This window comes from Hippoglossus stenolepis, chromosome 5 (assembly GCF_022539355.2).
Source record: "Hippoglossus stenolepis isolate QCI-W04-F060 chromosome 5, HSTE1.2, whole genome shotgun sequence".
NCBI classification, from domain to species: Eukaryota; Metazoa; Chordata; class Actinopteri; order Pleuronectiformes; family Pleuronectidae; genus Hippoglossus; species Hippoglossus stenolepis.
In genome coordinates, this window is record NC_061487.1 from 26,811,484 (window position 1) to 26,828,204 (window position 16,721).

The 16,721-nt window shown below is 43.4% G+C and overlaps 3 protein-coding genes across 8 annotated transcripts in view; 1 reads left to right on the plus strand and 2 right to left on the minus strand.

Moving 5' to 3' along the window:
* Positions 1-320: 320 nt before the first annotated feature.
* Positions 321-3,934, plus strand: si:ch211-176l24.4 (proteoglycan 4). The gene is made up of 3 exons (XM_035157842.2): positions 321-451; positions 1,651-3,075; positions 3,218-3,934. Exons 2-3 carry the CDS (start codon positions 1,651-1,653, stop codon positions 3,350-3,352), a joined length of 1,560 nt encoding a protein of 519 aa, XP_035013733.2. The 5' UTR covers positions 321-451; the 3' UTR covers positions 3,353-3,934.
* Positions 3,935-3,938: 4 nt separating this feature from the next.
* zgc:162634 (uncharacterized protein LOC555881 homolog) lies at positions 3,939-5,688 on the minus strand. Of its 5 annotated transcripts, none has more exons than XM_047340074.1 (2): positions 4,980-5,003; positions 3,939-4,566 (listed from the first exon to the last, which is right to left on the minus strand). In XM_047340074.1, the coding sequence occupies exon 2, from the start codon at positions 4,329-4,331 to the stop codon at positions 4,119-4,121; it is 213 nt and encodes a 70-aa protein (XP_047196030.1). In that variant the 5' UTR covers positions 4,332-4,566; positions 4,980-5,003; the 3' UTR covers positions 3,939-4,118. The 5 variants fall into 5 exon arrangements, with proteins under 5 accessions (XP_047196030.1, XP_035013737.1, XP_047196031.1 ...); XM_035157846.2 differs by lacking the exon at positions 4,980-5,003 and adding an exon at positions 4,940-4,951; XM_047340075.1 differs by lacking the exon at positions 4,980-5,003 and adding an exon at positions 4,879-4,918.
* A 6,155-nt stretch (positions 5,689-11,843) lies between these two features.
* galnt18a (UDP-N-acetyl-alpha-D-galactosamine:polypeptide N-acetylgalactosaminyltransferase 18a) overlaps positions 11,844-16,721 on the minus strand; it is a 93,646-nt gene continuing 88,768 nt past the window's right edge. For both annotated transcript variants that reach the window (XM_035157204.2, XM_035157205.2), the window contains exon 11: positions 11,844-15,313. In XM_035157204.2, coding sequence (XP_035013095.1) covers positions 15,167-15,313 — 147 coding nt within the window. In that variant the 3' untranslated portion in view covers positions 11,844-15,166. The remainder of the gene's footprint in view (positions 15,314-16,721) is intronic.

Here is a 16,721-nt window from a genome sequence, read left to right on the forward strand (position 1 = left end):
AAAACAGCATTTACTCTGTAATAAGATATTTTGAGGCTTTTTGATGAGAGGAGATGGGAACAGATTTATCAGTTGTGATTTACAGCAGCCGACCAAACTGTTCATTAGAAGATGTTGTAAACTCCTCCTCTTCCTGAATAACCATGTTTACAGATGGTTTCTGTATCTGTGATGTATTAATGTGACCTTCTAATGGATTTGATTCTTTCTTATCGTTGGCCTTCAGTGTTTCATTCTAACTTGTACACAACCTTGTAAGTGTGTTTTAAATTATCAGTACATTTAAAGTGAAGTAACAACTCACACATGTCTGCTGTTAGAACCTTAGAACTCATCCCTTTCCTCTAGTGATGTAGAAAGTGGTTTTCCCAGAAGCTCCTGAACGCACCGTGAGTTCTGGGCGGCAGAGTCGGTCTCTTTGAAGTTTCCATGTCGCTGGATCTACTTTGAGGTAAAAAGCATTTCTCACTTTTCTCTGTGTATTAATACTTTGTCTCCTCCGGTTTGTACCTCGATCAGCTGCAGGGACACAGTAGGACTCAGTTGTACTTGTAGTATTTTAAAAGGTGAAAAGGTCAGAAAGTTAGAATCAGGTTCAACATGTCAGCTTCACTGTCTTTAAACTCAAGAGCTGATCCAGAACCAGTGAACCTGCAGCTCCTCAGCTCTCATGTCATGTGGGGAAAGAGTTTTAAAAAGATTTAATATAAAATGTGACTGAAGCTAAATCCTGTCCACACGTGACGTCACCTTGTGAAGTTGAAACAGTAACTTCTCTGATGTAACTTGTTTCCTTTGAAGAAGACTTTTCATCTCAGATACAATAAAATACCAGTCAGTACCAGTAAATACCATTAGATACCTGTACATACCAGTAGATCTCCAGTAGATACCAGTAGATACCAGTAGATACCTGTACATACCAGTAGATACCAGTAGATACCAGTAGATACCAGTAGATACCTGTACATACCAGTAGATACCAGTAGATCTCCAGTAGATACCAGTAGATACCATTAGATACCTGTACATACCAGTAGATACCAGTAGATACCTGTAAATACCACAGTACCAGTAAATACCATTAGATACCTGTACATACCAGTAGATCTCCAGTAGATCTCCAGTAGATACCAGTAGATCTCCAGTAGATACCAGTAGATACCTGTACATACCAATACAAAACCGATTTTACTTTTCTTAAAGTAATAATTTCTGTGACTTTTATTTCACAGATTAAACAATGCAGGAACGATCAGCATTTATGTTCACATTTGACATAAAATGTTTTATTTTCTTCATCAAGTTCTACATATTTAGTTGTATTTGTGTTTATGGTTAAAATGTAAGTTTATGGTTAAAATGTACAAATATCAACCATGATTAAATGTCTTTGTCGTAAGGATTTGATAACGACATCTTAGGAATCATTACCTATTTAAAAAACTAATAAATTAACTATATTGGGTGATATATCATTATCAGAAATGTTTTACTCCCCATTCACAGTAATTTACTGTAATATTGTGATAATAAACTTAGAATCAGCATGAAGACATATTCCCTGGTTTATTTTGGATTATACTTGTGGTATTGATCTGTGTTCAGTCGTCTAATATTGTCTTCACTTGTCCTTTCTCTTCTGAACAGATGACGAGTGACTGTGAGGACGGAGACTTCTGGGAGTCATGGATTTCACCTGTGAAGAGGAAAAGAAAGAAGAACTCGCAGAAGGACAAGAAATGTGTCAAACGGAAAAACGCCCCCGGAAAAACAGACGAGAGCTCAAAGAAGAAGAAGAAGAAGAAGAGGAACTCTGGATTCAAAGAGGCAATGGGGGAGAGGAAGGAAACGAAGAAAGAGAAGAAGGGAAAGAAACAGAAATCGTCCGTGGGGTTTGATGACAGTTTCCTGTCCACACAGGGTTTCTCTTGTGCAGAACCAGAACCTGAGTCGCCGCATCGCACCGAGAACGTGACCGAAGACTCCAGAAAGAAAACCAAAAGAAAGAAGAAGGTGGCGTTTGCTTTATCTCCAGGCCCCATCGCCATCAAACGTCCTAAATGTGCCTCCTCCTCGTCGCCCAAAGAGAGCATCGCCCCGCAGAGAGGAGACGGGGGGGGCTGTTCGCTGGGGACGGGGCCGAGCCGACCGCACGACAACGACTCCCAGTGCACCAGCGACGATATAAACAGCCAGGACCTGTTCATCACGCAGAAGACGTTCAGGACGTCCCCCGTGGAATCATCCAGCGGCGAAGCCTGTGGCAACGCTCCGACGCAGCCAGAGAGGAGGCTGCACCCGTCTCCTCAGGGATCGAACACGCGTCTGCACGAGTCTTGTTCTCATCAGCGTCCCAAAGAGACAAAACAACAGACACCAGTGTTAGTACACCCACTGCTCAGAGAGGAAGAGGAAGAGGAGGAAGAGGAGGAAGGGTTGTACCTGACAAAGCAAATATCCAAGAAGGAACCTCTTCAGACGGAGGTGAACACAAACCTCACCAGGGAGAAGAAACCGTACAGACCCAGACACGTGAAGAAGATCCGGGGAGTGAATCCTTTTCTGGACGATGCGGTCGTTCTGAAGTCCAAAACAAAGACACACTCAGGTGAATGTCCCTCATGTCCTCTCGACACCCCCGAGCCTTCCCTGCTTCCCCAAAAATCAAACACCTCCACACAGACGGAAAACTTCTTCACCGCAGAACTTTCCTCCTTCCTCAACTTCTGCCTGAAAAGTCCAGGGGCCGTTTGTTTTGAGGACCTAAAGCCTCTGGACCTGAGTCTGCCGCAGAGGGCGAGGAACCAGCCCGGGTGGGGTTTGTCAGGGGTCGACATGAAACATGACGAGGAGAAAACGTCCTCTCCACCAGACAAGATGAGCAGTAACGGTGAGGACGCCGCCGGCCTGGCTCCGTCCCGTTCCTCCGACATGAAGAAGGAGCCTTCAGGTCGGCAGCAGAGGAAAGTCAAAGCGACTCCAAGCCCCCAGTCGGAGTCTGATCCCAAGTCCACAGACACGACAACGTCCAGCGAAGACAACGAAGCCACCGGGAAGCTGGACATGACCCAGGTGAGAGGACACATCTACAGTGTCTTTTTCTGTGACGTGCACAATGACAGAGAGGTTATAATCAATGTTTTCTATTCGTCAGTTTTTAATCTCTGGTTTCGGTGTAAGTCTCCGTAACGAGTGTTTCTCTGTGTGACTCCAGGTCCGAGCCGTCCAGATGAGACTCAACGAGTCGTTCTTCTTCAAAGCGAAGGGAGACGGACGCTCCCACAGACCCGAGTCTCCGCTGATGAAACTCGCTCAGGGCAGAGAGATGAAGAGCAGGAAGAGTCACTGAGGTCACTGAGGTCAGAGGTCACTGGGGTCACGAGGACGGACGCAGATGACGCAGGGGAATGAAATTCAACTTTCTGAAAGTGGCTCCTTCATTGGTCTTTGAGAGAGAAGTTAACGGTCGTTACAGAAGCTGCAGTTTGTGGCTCTTATTGATTTTAATGTATTAAAGAGACATTTGTATTATTTTCTCCGCCCCATTTATACCAATGAAGTAACAGAACGTCTCTCTTTATAATTCAATATAAACTAACTCCTCTAAAGTTAAACATTACAACCAGACTGTTGTTTTACTCTTCATCAGTTTGAGCCACGTGTTCCTAATAAACTGCCAACTGACCAGTAGAGATTCAAATGTCCCCGTTTATGTCAAGAATTATTGACATTATTTAGTTTCTGTGTTTGGACGTTGAATTATCAGGTTCGATGTTTCTATAAAGTTGTTGCAGTGTTTTACAGGTTTGTGTCAGTTCCTTCTTTAAATATCAGTTTCTGAAAACTGATATTTAAACTGTCGTTCAGAGATTCGTCTTTTGTTCTGTATGAAAAACCTTTTATCAATTAAAGTGTATTTATTGAACAGGAAGTCGTTTCATGTTCTACCTGTTTTCTTTATTCACCTCCCAAGCAGCGATTACATCTATTAACATACACAAATAACATCAATCATTTATTTCTGCTTAAACAAAGTTCTGCAACACACGATCCAGCAGATATCTGTATATATTATTGCTGGTTATTATATTTCTGCTTTAAAAACAAGGTGGAGCCTAGTTGTGTCTGAAGAGCTTGATGCCGATCCAGCTCCAGAGGTGGAAGAAGACGTAGACGGGGATGGTGACGGGCAGCAGCAGGCTGTAGAAACACAGGCTGCTGCTGCTGGTGCAGCCCTGAGGGAAGTTCTCGTCCACCGCGGCCGAGTAGAACAAACCGAAGAGGGACACGATGGGGACCAGTCCCACCATCATGGACAGAGAGAACATGCTCACGGACGGGTTTGGACAACACCGTGGGGTTGATTCAATATCAGTGAGGTGATACACAAGCTTTCAGGCAGAAGGCGACACAGTTAGTGTCCAGGACGACTTCTACTCGGCGGTCGAGGCGTCTTTCTGAAGGAGTCGGGCCTCCGTGGGGATCATGTTGGGGATACCGTCCAGGATGGGATACGCGATGCCAAGCTCCTCGTTGATCAGCTCGTTGGTCTCAGCATCGTATCTGGAGACACAAGAGGGACTTTGTTATTCTACAGAATCCCTGGATGTCCTGGATATGAAGATGTCTTCATAAGATGTCCTGAAAGAACAGAAACTGAAAGCTGAAGTCAACACCTGACTGTTCCCCTCCAGGAAGTAGATGTGTCCCATGTGACCATGGGACACAGGGGACAGATGTTGTGTGTTTGTGTGTGTGTGTCTCACCTCAGCTGTTTCTTGGACAGGGGACATATGTTGTGTCTGTGTGTCTCACCTCAGCTGTTTCTTGGACAGGGACAGATGTTGTTTGCCTCTGTGTGTCTGTGTGTCTCACCTCAGCTGTTTCTTGGACAGGGGACAGATGTTGTGTGTCTGTGTGTGTCTGTGTGTCTCACCTCAGCTGTTTCTTGGACAGGGGACAGATGTGTGTCTCACCTCAGCTGTTTCTTGGACAGGAGACAGATGTTGTGTGTCTGTGTGTCTGCCCTCAGCTGTTTCTTGGACAGGGGACAGATGTTGTGTGTCTGTGTGTCTCACCTCAGCTGTTTCTTGGACAGGGACAGATGTTGTGTGTCTTTGTGTCTCACCTCAGCTGTTTCTTGGATAGGGGACAGATGTTGTGTGTCTGTGTGGGCTGTGTGTGTGTGTGTCTCACCTCAGCTGTTTCTTGGACAGGGGACAGATGTTGTGTGTCTGTGTGTCTCACCTCAGCTGTTTCTTGGACAGGGGACAGATGTTGTGTGTCTTTGTGTGTCTCACCTCAGCTGTTTCTTGGACAGGGGACAGATGTTGTGTGTCTGTGTGTGTCTGTGTGTCTCACCTCAGCTGTTTCTTGGACAGGGGACAGATGTTGTGTGTCTGTGTGTGTGTGTGTGTCTCACCTCAGCTGTTTCTTGGACAGGGGACAGACGAGGACTTGCAGCAGAGCTTCGTCGATCTTCGGGCCGACTTCTTCCTTCCGGTCTGTGAAGCAGCGGACGAGCAGAGCCGGGGTGTGTGTCCGTGTGTGTGTAACAGCGGCGCGTGTCACACAGCGACCAACAACAACTGACTGTAACACAACTTTACACAGAACCTGAGGAAACATGACCGGAAGCTCTCAGCTGAAGGACAACAGGAAGCGACTGAGCCGGTGTAACCGCACAGAGGTTCCTCTACTTCCTGTAAACCGGAAACTCCTCCAAAGGTTCCGCTTCATTCACTTCTTTAGCAACGCTTCTTAAAAATATTAGTTTCAATTCATTTAATCCAAAATATTATTTAAAGATGTTATATGTAAGAATCTATATATTATTGTTATAAATCATTGTTATTATAGTAATTGTTAGAGACAGACTGTTTCTTCAGTTTCAGCATGTGTCCACCAGATGGTAGTGTTGTACTGAACTAATGTGCAGTGATGTCAGTATCACTACAGACAGACTAGATCTGTTCAGGTCAAAAACAAAAACTCTTATCTTATCTTATAACATCTAAGACATCAAAGGAATATATGACCACTCATAATTATTATTATGATGATTATGATTATTATTATTATTATTAACAACAGCCGATAGGAGTCATCGACTTTCTGTAAAATGAAAACTTGTAGTTGAACTCATTCACTTCTTTAGCAACACTTAAAAAATATATTTCAACTTTTAATCATTCATTCCATCAGTTAGTTAAAGATATTATATATAAAACGTTATATTGATCATAATATATATATACACAATTATAGTAATTGATAATTCATAGAGATTGATTGCGTCTTCAGTTCCCACTTTGTCCACAAGGTGGCAGTATTGTACTGCTCAGCTTGAGCTAATTGTGTGATCTGACCAGAATATTATTATTATTATGATGATGATTATTATGATTATTATTATAACCATAATTACCATTATTTATATCTTCTCTCTCTCTTTCTCTCACTCTCTCTCTCTCTCTCTATCTATCTATCTATCTATCTATCTATCTAAATTGTTATGATGCTTTTGAGAAAAGATTAATTTAAATTTGATTGATTTTACATGTATATATGTATATTTGTCTTCGTTTCCAATATGTCATAACCTTGAAAGTTGGAAGAGGTTTCAATGTATATGTATATATTTTAAATATTTCAAGCAATTCTGCAGCTATATGATAAATAACAGGAGACTAATAGTGCTCGGCTCGATTCTTTGTTTGGACTGGAACCTCATTAAAAAGCCTGGGAGGAGAAATACACTCTTTATATCATTTGAACAACATCTAAAAAGTTTGTTCAAAGCCAAAACAGGGCATTGAACTAAAAGGGTCGTGGAGAAATAATGAAATAAAACATGAATTATAATCCAGTGTATCTGAGACTAATCGAGTGTGTGTTATGAATATGTCTCGCTTTGTTTCCTCCGTTACCTCAGTGAACCTCGACTCCAGAAACATAAACATGTACAGAAGAGGAACAGGCCTCCAGTTGTGTTGCTCCACCTCTGGTGTAAGTGGGATTATACCTCGTTTTCAAAGTTGACGACAAAGTAGAGTTCACTTTTTAAAACACACACACACACACAAGTGAGTTTTAAACCACTTTATAAACTGAGGCAGTGATTCTGCTGATCTGACATCAACTGAGCAAAGTCATCATCAACAGTTATAGAATTAGAAAAGACAGGATTACAAAACACGTGCAGCCACGTGATCAGTGGGTTCAGGATTAGTTTCAGTGTTGAACCTCTTTATTAGATGTTTTCAGATCAGTTTTATGTTTGGATTTCTACAGGCAGCACATCACATCTTTACTTTCAGTCCAGAGGTGTTTGAGAAGCTCTGCTGTGATTTTCCATGATGAGAAACGTCCAGCTCAGCTCCTGTTGGAGGTTTGAAATCCTCATCCATCTTCTGAGAGATGAGAATCCTCCACAACGGCTCAGTCGTCCTGGAGATAAGCTTCAAGGCCTCTTCTCTGAGCCGCCGTCACCTTCAGTCTCTGTCCTCTGAGCACAAGTCCGTCCCAAATTGGATTTCTCATCTCAGGACAAAACTTTTTTGACGTTTTACAAACCTGGACGGTTCTTGTAGAAAACTGTGAGATGATTTGTCTGCCTGGGTTCGACAGCTCCGACCGTCTGAGCCAGTCCGTGCACGTGGTTTCCACAGCGTTCACCTCAGAGGGATTGTTTCTTATTCCACTTAGCAAGTGCTTGTTCAACTTCTTCAATTTTCTATTATTCCTTTTAAAGCTAGAATATAAGGGCGGCCGACAGCTCACCTGGATGAGTGAGCGCCGCACGTCCTCCTGTAGCGCCCTGACCCGGCCCTGACCCGGCTCCGACCCAACCCTGACCCGCTTCCGATGAAAATCAAGTTATTAACCATATTAACATGTCTTCCTCGTCCTCAACCTCAGGAATGATTAACCAGCTGAGATCAGAAATCCCTTCTGAAAAACAGTCTTTCATTTCTTTTCTATAACTTTGACTGTTATTTCATCTTACTGTTGATTTGTTGTGTATCTGACTGGTTTTCAAGGGGAAACTGTTGATGCAGGTATTTGAGAATCAAAGATAATAAAACATCACATCATGTTACATCCTACATTACTGTGGTCAATTTTCCCAGAATAAATAAATCCCACGTACAAAATGATTTGTATAAAGTGGAGGAAACTACCGGAGGTGCAAGTAGTGAAGTTCTGAGTCGCTGTTTGAACATGATTTCCCTGCAGGTTATATCGATATAATATTAAATACTAGCAGAGCTTTCCAGCGTCCATACGGCTGAAGATATTGCTCTGAGACTTTCTTGGCAGGCCCCCACTTGTTTTAAAAATGAGTCTCGCTCCAACGTATCCTGCTGCTCGAGTACAACACCTGCAAATTAAAGAGGAAACTAAAGTCGACAGCTTTAAACTAAAAGGGAACAAATTAAATCCAGACACAAACAATCTGCTTTTTATTATCGTGGATATAGAACAACGCTAAACACTGAGAAGTGTTCCTGGCTGTTTGATTTATATCGGAGGAACATCTGGACGTGTTCGACCAGCCAGCGTCCAGATGTTCAGAGCGAACGTAACGCTCCTCTTGAAGAGTTGTAGGAAAAGTGTCAGTGTTGAGGTTTTTAATGAAGACGTGAGTTGAGGCTGATTCCTTCGTGGCTGAAACCAAAACTGGACAGGAAGTGCAGAGCGGTGTGCATGACAGCTGGCTCCTCCATGTTAGTGGATGGGACATGACCCAAAGTAGATGTCATGTTTTCTCAAAGATGGTTTAGTTCTGATGATCATCTCCACTAAACGACCACTACGACTCAAACTGTGGCTCTAAATCACGTCAGTGCAAGATGGCTGCCGCCGGATTTTGGCTCTTTTTCTGCACAGTGGGAGGAAACAACTCTGCAACTCATGAACTAAGATTTTCCAATTAGGACGCCACATGAATGTATATTTGCGTCAAACCCCTTCTAACCCCATCTGTGTTAACCAGCTTTAAAATGTGCTCAAGGCCCCGTGTCCCAGTTTCGGAGATTGTTTATGAATTCTATTTTCCACCCGTGATATAAGATCCTGGGAGATGCACAATTCACAGCAGCTTCTTTTCATGGCTCTGTGTAAACTGCAGCTCCCGACAAGTGGGAGCAGAAGCTCGGACGGCAGCAGCAGCATCGTGGCTTCCTCTGACACACTCCTCATCAAACCCACTCCTCACACTCATATCTGACAGAGTTTTCATCCAGCCCACACCTCTGCTGACCTTCTCCTGAGCCGCTCGCCTGTGCACGGATACCTGACTTCTGGGCGATGCCTCCCTCCAGCGCCTCAGGCTGTGTTTTTCAGGTTTGCTCCACGGGCTCGTGTCGGGGTGACGTCTTCATGCAGGAGTCGGGAGAAGTGACAGACTCGACAGAGCTTTCATAGCCGGGCGGTGATGCTACTGTTATTTCTCCCACTTCTTTTTCTCCGCCCCCCCAGGCAACTGTCACGGTGAGCGGGAGGAATCCTGTGTGTTTCATACCGGTGGAGTGAATCTGTCAAGTCTGCGCAGCTTCATGCAGACTTCCACTGCACAGCAGAACTTTTCCACTCAGGTGTCTCATTACCACCGACCCACACACACACACACACACACACACACACACACACACACACACACACACACACACACACACACACACACACACACACACACACACACACACACACACACACACACACACACACACACACTCTACTGTGATGGCAAATGATTCCTCATTTCCTCTGTATTAACAAAGTAGGAGCCGGTATTTGAACTCATTAAATGAACAGGAATAAACTCCAGATTATCTTCTACGCTGCTGGTTCCCGTTTTAGTTTGGAACCGTTTCAGTCTGGACGAGCAGAAAGAGACGATGTTTGGAAACAATGACGTCGAAGAAAAAACCTCCATCACCAGCCTCAGCTACCAGAGAGGAACTCAACATGGAGGATCAATGACAAGTCTCTGCTAACAGCTGTTGTGAAGTTAAAGTCTGTATTTTATAGAATCGATGTCGTATTAGAATAACAAATGATAGTGTGTTGATTTTTAAGTTCCCTCCATTCGGCCTGAAGAACTGGAAATGAGAATCCTTGGGTGAAAGTGAATAGCACATGAGAATTCAGTGTTTCCATGCTGAGCGCCGGTCTCATCCAATTAGAAACAGGAGATTGACTTCCCAGTCAGGAGCCTTTTCATTTCCATGCTGGAATATTGCTGATGTTGCATTTGCGGCTGGATCTGATAATCACATCCCCCAGGACTTCATCTCCTCCGGCCTCTCGTCTCCGAATCACCCACCATCCTCCTCTCTCTTGCCCTTTCCTCCCTCTTTCCTCACCCCAGCTCTTCCTCCTGTTTTTACCTCCTCCTCCCTTTCCTCCTCTGCTGCCAAAGAAATAGATAAAACAAAGCTGAGCTCTCATTAATGCAGCTGATTGATGGACAGGCACCGATCCAATGAAGCGTTGCCCTTCAATTAGGCCTCCGCGGTCACCTGGCAACAGTGTTAACGACGTGTACCCTTCAATTAAGCCTCAGTGGTTACTCAGCAGAAGCGTGAGCCAATGAGGTGTGAGCGAAGGTTGACACTTCGTCGTTACTGCTGCTGCCTTCAAGGCCTCGCCGGCTTTTAATCCCTCCGCCGCTGTTTAGAGCTGCAGATGTGTGTGTGTGTGTGTGTGTGTGTCTGTGTGTGTGAGAGAGGTTTTACAATGACTCCGACGTTACGAGAAGCTCTGAGACTTGTTTACGAGCTGTTCACGATAACTCACCCCAACAATATACTGCCGGCGCAGCGGTTCGCCTTTTATGATGAGCTCATGCGTACAAGAGCTTTATTGCTCGCAGAGACAAAGAGTAAAAAGCTGTTTGATGCTCACGCCACACTCGGAAGGCAGCGCGCTAAAGGATGGATCTGAGAATCTGTGGAGATGCATCCCCTCTATTAAAAGGGAGAGGAGGGGGGGGGGAGGAAGACGTGAGAGGAAGAGGAGGGAGGGCCAGCAGAGAGGATAATGACACAGTGAAGGAGGGAATTAGAGAAAGAGAGTTTCCAGCTATGCAGTCGACTAATGAGAGAGTGAGATGGAGCCTGGAGGTGAGAGTTCTCCTCAGAGGCCGTGGGGCTGCACAGGCTCACACATCTGACCCTGGATCAGCTGCTTTATTATTCTCCCCCACCCCGTTGCTCTGGAGTCTTTCCCCCCCCCAGAGGTTCATCCATCTAATGATTCCACAGATCTGTCTCCGTCTGTCTGTGACTCGTTAAGGTCCCAGAGAAGTGCAGCGTCCGGTTTGGTCACGTGACACGTTCCATAGTGACGAACCCTCAGATAGACGAGCAGTGAGCAGACCTCGTCCTCTAGTGTCAATAACATCTAATATTATAATAAATTCAATTAAACAATAATATCTGTCCCGTCAGGTCATTTTTGATAATCTGATTATTTTTTATTTCACCAAATCAAAATGCCAAAGAAATTCAATATTTATAGAATCACATTTTTCTTACAAAGTAAAAAGCACAACGTTGATTATGTTGCTTTATATTGAGCTGAATTACTGAGCTTTAATATAAAAACAGTTCTGAATTTGGGTCTTAAGTGTTGAAGCAGTTCAGTAAATCATTCAAACTTATATATGAACCACACACGTGAACAGTATTAATGAAAACTCATCTTACGGCTTCATTTAGCAAATCTTAAAGTTTTCTGACTTCCCTCCACAACACAGACGGTTCACACGTCCAGCACACACGTCGTCCATCTTTATTTACACTAAATAAACAGTCACACAGAGGAAAGTTTCGTCCTTTATGGGTTTTTATTGTCCGTACTTATAAATATCCAGTTTAAATACACTCATAAAATATTTCAGACATTTTCATGACTCGATATATTAACAGCTTCCCAACAATTGAGATACTTTTAAAACGTCAGGATCTAGAAACCTGAGCCACAACGAGAACAGAGGAGCAACAGAAGGTTCGATGCTACACGGTAGCCGATAGAAGACACGCGTTCAAATCCCTGCTTCATCATCACTGTGGAACCGCCGCCTCCGCCTGAGTACGTGTTGAAAACATTACAGTCGGATTAATAATGAATAGATTCGTCCTGCTCTGAATTATTGATGGAGATTGTTGACGGGGGGGTTTTGAATAAGCGGGAAATTGATTTCACAGCAGATCTATTGAATAAAGCTTAGATCTGCAAACGTGGAGCAAATCATTCAGCTGTCGAATCAGCAGAAGTTAAATTCACATCCACACACGTTCAAGTACAAACTTCAGTTACTGGATGTTTGTGTCCTCGTGAAATCAATTGTGATAAGAATCGTTGAACCTTGAAAATCCACATGTATTTTTTACAAGGATTTCTCAAACAAAATACATTTTTAAAACCCATAACCGTCCCATTATGTGTTCAGTGTTAAGGGAAATATTAAATTCTGTGAGTCTGACGCACTTACATGTCTGTTATTGAGTGATTACTTGTCCTCCTATGAAAAGTTATCCTGGGATTAATTTAATGAGGACAAGAGATCAAGTTACTCCGATTGTGTCCACGGGTTTGTCCCGAATATCAATGTCCTGTTGTTTCACTGCATGGACACAAAACGTCCCAAAATAAATCCAATTTAAAGCAAGATAAACATAATAAACATAATAAGAAATGCAGAAGATTCAATTCATCTGCTGTTGTTGCCCCCGACACCTGAAAGGGGAACATGCTTACAAATAAAAACAATAATAAATAATGTAAATATAGATAAACTTAGACACAGGTCCGACAGGTTTGATAACAATGTTTTTAAATATATGAATCAGACGATATATTAGCATCGTAAATATTCAACTACTTAATATTAGCGATTCAAAGGTCCAGATCGGTCGCGCTCTTATTCTCCGTTAGCGTGGATGTTTGAATTATTCCCATGATTCACTGTAGATTTGATATTTATCCAGAAATTCCACTTTATTACCTGCTGACTATTATTTGCAATTATTTAAATTACTACCTGGTGAATACTCATGATTCAGAGGAAACAAATAGGGCTCACATGCACACGCACACAATTTGAAAGGAACACACTCCTCCACTGCCAGATACCGTCCATCTGTCACGATGACATAACGTCCATCTGCTCAATCAATTCCTTTTATGCTTCCCCTCATATTAATCTGCACATTCATGCGGCTCACAGAAGAGGCTCCACTGTATCGCAGCTGTGTGGGCGGAGGCTGCGACCACCACTGGGTTCAGTACCAGAGGTCGAATAATAAAACCGTCTTTCAGAGAACTGGGGCGAAACGGGCCGAACCGGCACGTCCTCCTGAAGTGAGACGGTTTCTGGGAAATCTGATCTCAAACTGGTTCTGTCCTCAACAATCGAAATGATTCAGAAAATTTGGAGTCTGGGGTGAAGCCTTGAAGAGTTTCACTCGCTGAGCAAAGCAGCAGGAGATTCATTGTAAAGCTTCAAGCATCATTTGATTTGTTCAGTCAGTTTGTCCGTGTTTCTGTCAGTTGTGAGACGAGTGGAGCTCGGCTGTAAAACTCAAGTAAACAAAGATTAAGATGAGCTGCTGCATTTTCCTGTAAACAAACTGAATCTATGTTGACACACAGAGTTTCTCACTAAGATTCATTGTTTCCTTGATGTTTGTGAAAGTTATTTCTTTACGACCATCTGGCGACCACCAGAAATTATTCTCTTGCGACCCTGAACTATTAATTCTGGTAATTAACGGGGTTTCATTTCATAATTCCGTAGAGAGGAGTTTACATTTAATGATTGTACACGTACAACATGAACTGAAACAGAACTCGTTGAAAATGAGTTTGGTAAATACACACAAAATTTCTATAAATAACCAGAAAGTTTGGTTTGGGACTGGTTCATAATCTTTCATTGAAACGTACGATATATAACTTTGGCCACAAGGGGTCTCTCAGTCAAAACAATTAACAGACATCGTAAAGCAGCGTGGAATTATGGGAGTTGTTGTCTTCAGGACCATTGCCGATGAAAATCTACCTGACGAAGAGGTCACGTGTTAAAGATTTATTCACGTAACGTAGCAAACGGCGACAGATAATTGTGATAAATCATGAGTTACCAACACAAACAGCCGACTGGCTAACTGGCTAACAGGCTAACTGGTTAACAGGCTAACTGGTTTACAGGCTAACTGGTTAACAGGCTAACAGTTAGTTTCTCCTTTGTCAAACTAGAACAACAGAGACACAAGTAAAGAGGTTAAAACACAATTAAAGACCAAACGTCCTGTAACCTCGAGTAAAACTGGGGATTTCTCCGGGTTTGAAACTTGTCGGAACATTTTGGATGATGTAAGAACCCAAGTCAACAGAATATATAACATCTATTTGTTTTTAGACGTTTTAATAAAAATTTGTTTCATAATATCTTTGGGACTTTGAACTCTAAAATTCTAAAATCACGTTCACTCTGCTGCTCAGGTTCGATCAAGATCTATCATCATTATTGCTGCTGCATCAGCCACCGTCGTGTTCTGTGCTGGTGTTGTACGAGCGAACAGGAAGTCCACAGCCTCCCGCTCCGTCTCTGAACCCACAGATATAACAGCGTCAGAGGGGAAATCCTCCGTCCTGAGGAGAATCTACCAGCTCCCCCGCTCCGAGTCGAGTCGTCTGTGACGCTGAAACTGAAAAACCTGTCGCAGAGCTTGGATCGTAAAGTTGTTAGATTTATCTGGAACCGTGCGTTTCTCCCGCTCAACACAAAGATATTAAAACCACGCTCGCTCAATTTGTGTTGGTGATTGTGCGATGAGACTGGCCCCCCCCCGTCTCACGTTCCAGACAGGGGCCAAAAAGACCCCACAGGCCGGCTCCTGTCCCCTGGACCCAGAGACTCTCAGGTCACTGGTATAAAACGGTTATGGACTCACTGATGTTCTGCGTCTGATTGAAGCAAATCCTGTTCGTCCGCCTCTAACTGGACTCGTGAACCAGAACTCCGCGAGGATCCATCTCAGATCTGGGTCAGTTTGTTTTTTTGGTTTGAAGCCATTGAGTTCTCCTCTTGAACGTCCATGACAGCGGAGGCATCCCCTGCGTGGCGTCCCCTGCGTGGCGTCCCCTGCGCTCACTGCGGCAGGACGGTCAGTATGTTCGTGATGGTCCATTTCTGGGCGCCGCAGTCCTGGATGGCGAGCTGGAAGCCGAACTCCGACTGTTTGCTCTCCACCAGCTCCAGACAGCGCTGAGACTCGCTGTTCTGGATGGAGCCGCCCTGAAGGAGAAGAGGGAACAATGAGGGACACAGACATGGACGCCTCAAGGCTCATTTAGGGACAACGTTAGATTTGTATCAGGAAACGGACGGAAGCTTCTGTTCGTACTCTGCATTCGTTTTGTCCGAAACGAAGCAGTACCACCGCAATTTGGGGGCACTGTAGCCGATGGCTAAAGTGAGACGAACGTCCTCTTAACATGTCGGATTGTTTGTGAACTATCCCCTGAACAATGTTAAAGAAAGTGAATCGTGGATCCACACAATAAAATGTATTGGTTCCTCCTTGGGTCATTTCTTACCCCCACAAAACTTCATGGAGATGTGTTGATTAGTTTTACATAATCCTGCTAAGAAACAAACAAACACATGCAGATGAAAACATCACCTCTAATTACAAAGAAACCACGTCATTTTAATCCTGTGTGTGTGTGTGTGTGTGTGTGTGTGTGTGTGTGTGTGTGTGTGTGTGTGTGTCTCTCTAACAAGAGGCTGACACCTAAACTAGGTCCTTAGTAATATTGAAAGAGCAGTAATATGTTGTAATGAGCCCGAGCCCTGAAGACGAGGTGACTGAAGCAGTTTGTGTCAAACTGGTGGTGAGGCTGCTTTGTTTTAAAATCAATACGCTTTACTTCTCCCACAATAACACGCACACACACACGCCAGCCACCAGGGGGCGATCAAGATGCTTTGGCCTACAACTCTCTGACCCTCTGAATCCATCCTGTATTTTCAAACCTGAGTAAATTAAGAGACTAAAAAAACAAACAATCGGACGCCTTTAACTTTTTCTCCATTCTGATGTTTGATGTGAAATTAACTGAAGCTCAGTGTCAGGAAGTGTTCCTAATAAATTGAGTGTGTACACCTACACACACACACACACACACACACTAACAGAGAGTGTGTGTGTAGAGAATCTGTCACATATTGGATTTGCTGCAGTTAACCTCTATCGACATTGATCCTGGACCAATCAGTGAAATGCAGAGCAAGGAGCTGAGCTATATCTTATTTATAAAGATCAACACGATTCAGTTCCACCTCCAGAGGCCAGGTCTTTATATATATATAAATATATAAATATATATATAGGTCTTTATAAAGCACCTTCATGTGAGGCAGACACAATGTGATGATTCTCAAAAATCCATTCAGCAACTAAATGATCCTTCAGAGACGAATGAAAGAGAATAAATCATTTTCTAATTAACGTTCTAATGATTAAAATGAACTGTTTATTGTCCCTGAATATCGAGCGTGTTGTGCTCTGGTACTTTTTTCATGATGATTGCAGTTGTTTGCAACATTTGTATTTTTGTCCGAATTTAATTATAGTGAATACAGGGATTCTAAGATGCCTCAGTCGGGAAGGAGCCGCTTCTCTTTTCTAAATGATTAATTC

Coding starts and splice junctions, on each gene's coding strand:
- si:ch211-176l24.4 (XM_035157842.2), top strand. CDS start 1,651: ATGACGAGTGACTGTGAGGACGGAGACTTCTGGGAGTCATGGATTTCA. Junction 3,076..3,217: donor GGAAGCTGGACATGACCCAG/GTGAGAGGACAC, acceptor GTGTGACTCCAG/GTCCGAGCCGTCCAGATGAG.
- zgc:162634 (XM_035157843.2), bottom strand. CDS start 5,631: ATGTTTCCTCAGGTTCTGTGTAAAGTTGTGTTACAGTCAGTTGTTGTT. Junction 4,567..5,425: donor CTGTCCAAGAAACAGCTGAG/GTGAGACACACA, acceptor TTGTGTCTCCAG/ATACGATGCTGAGACCAACG.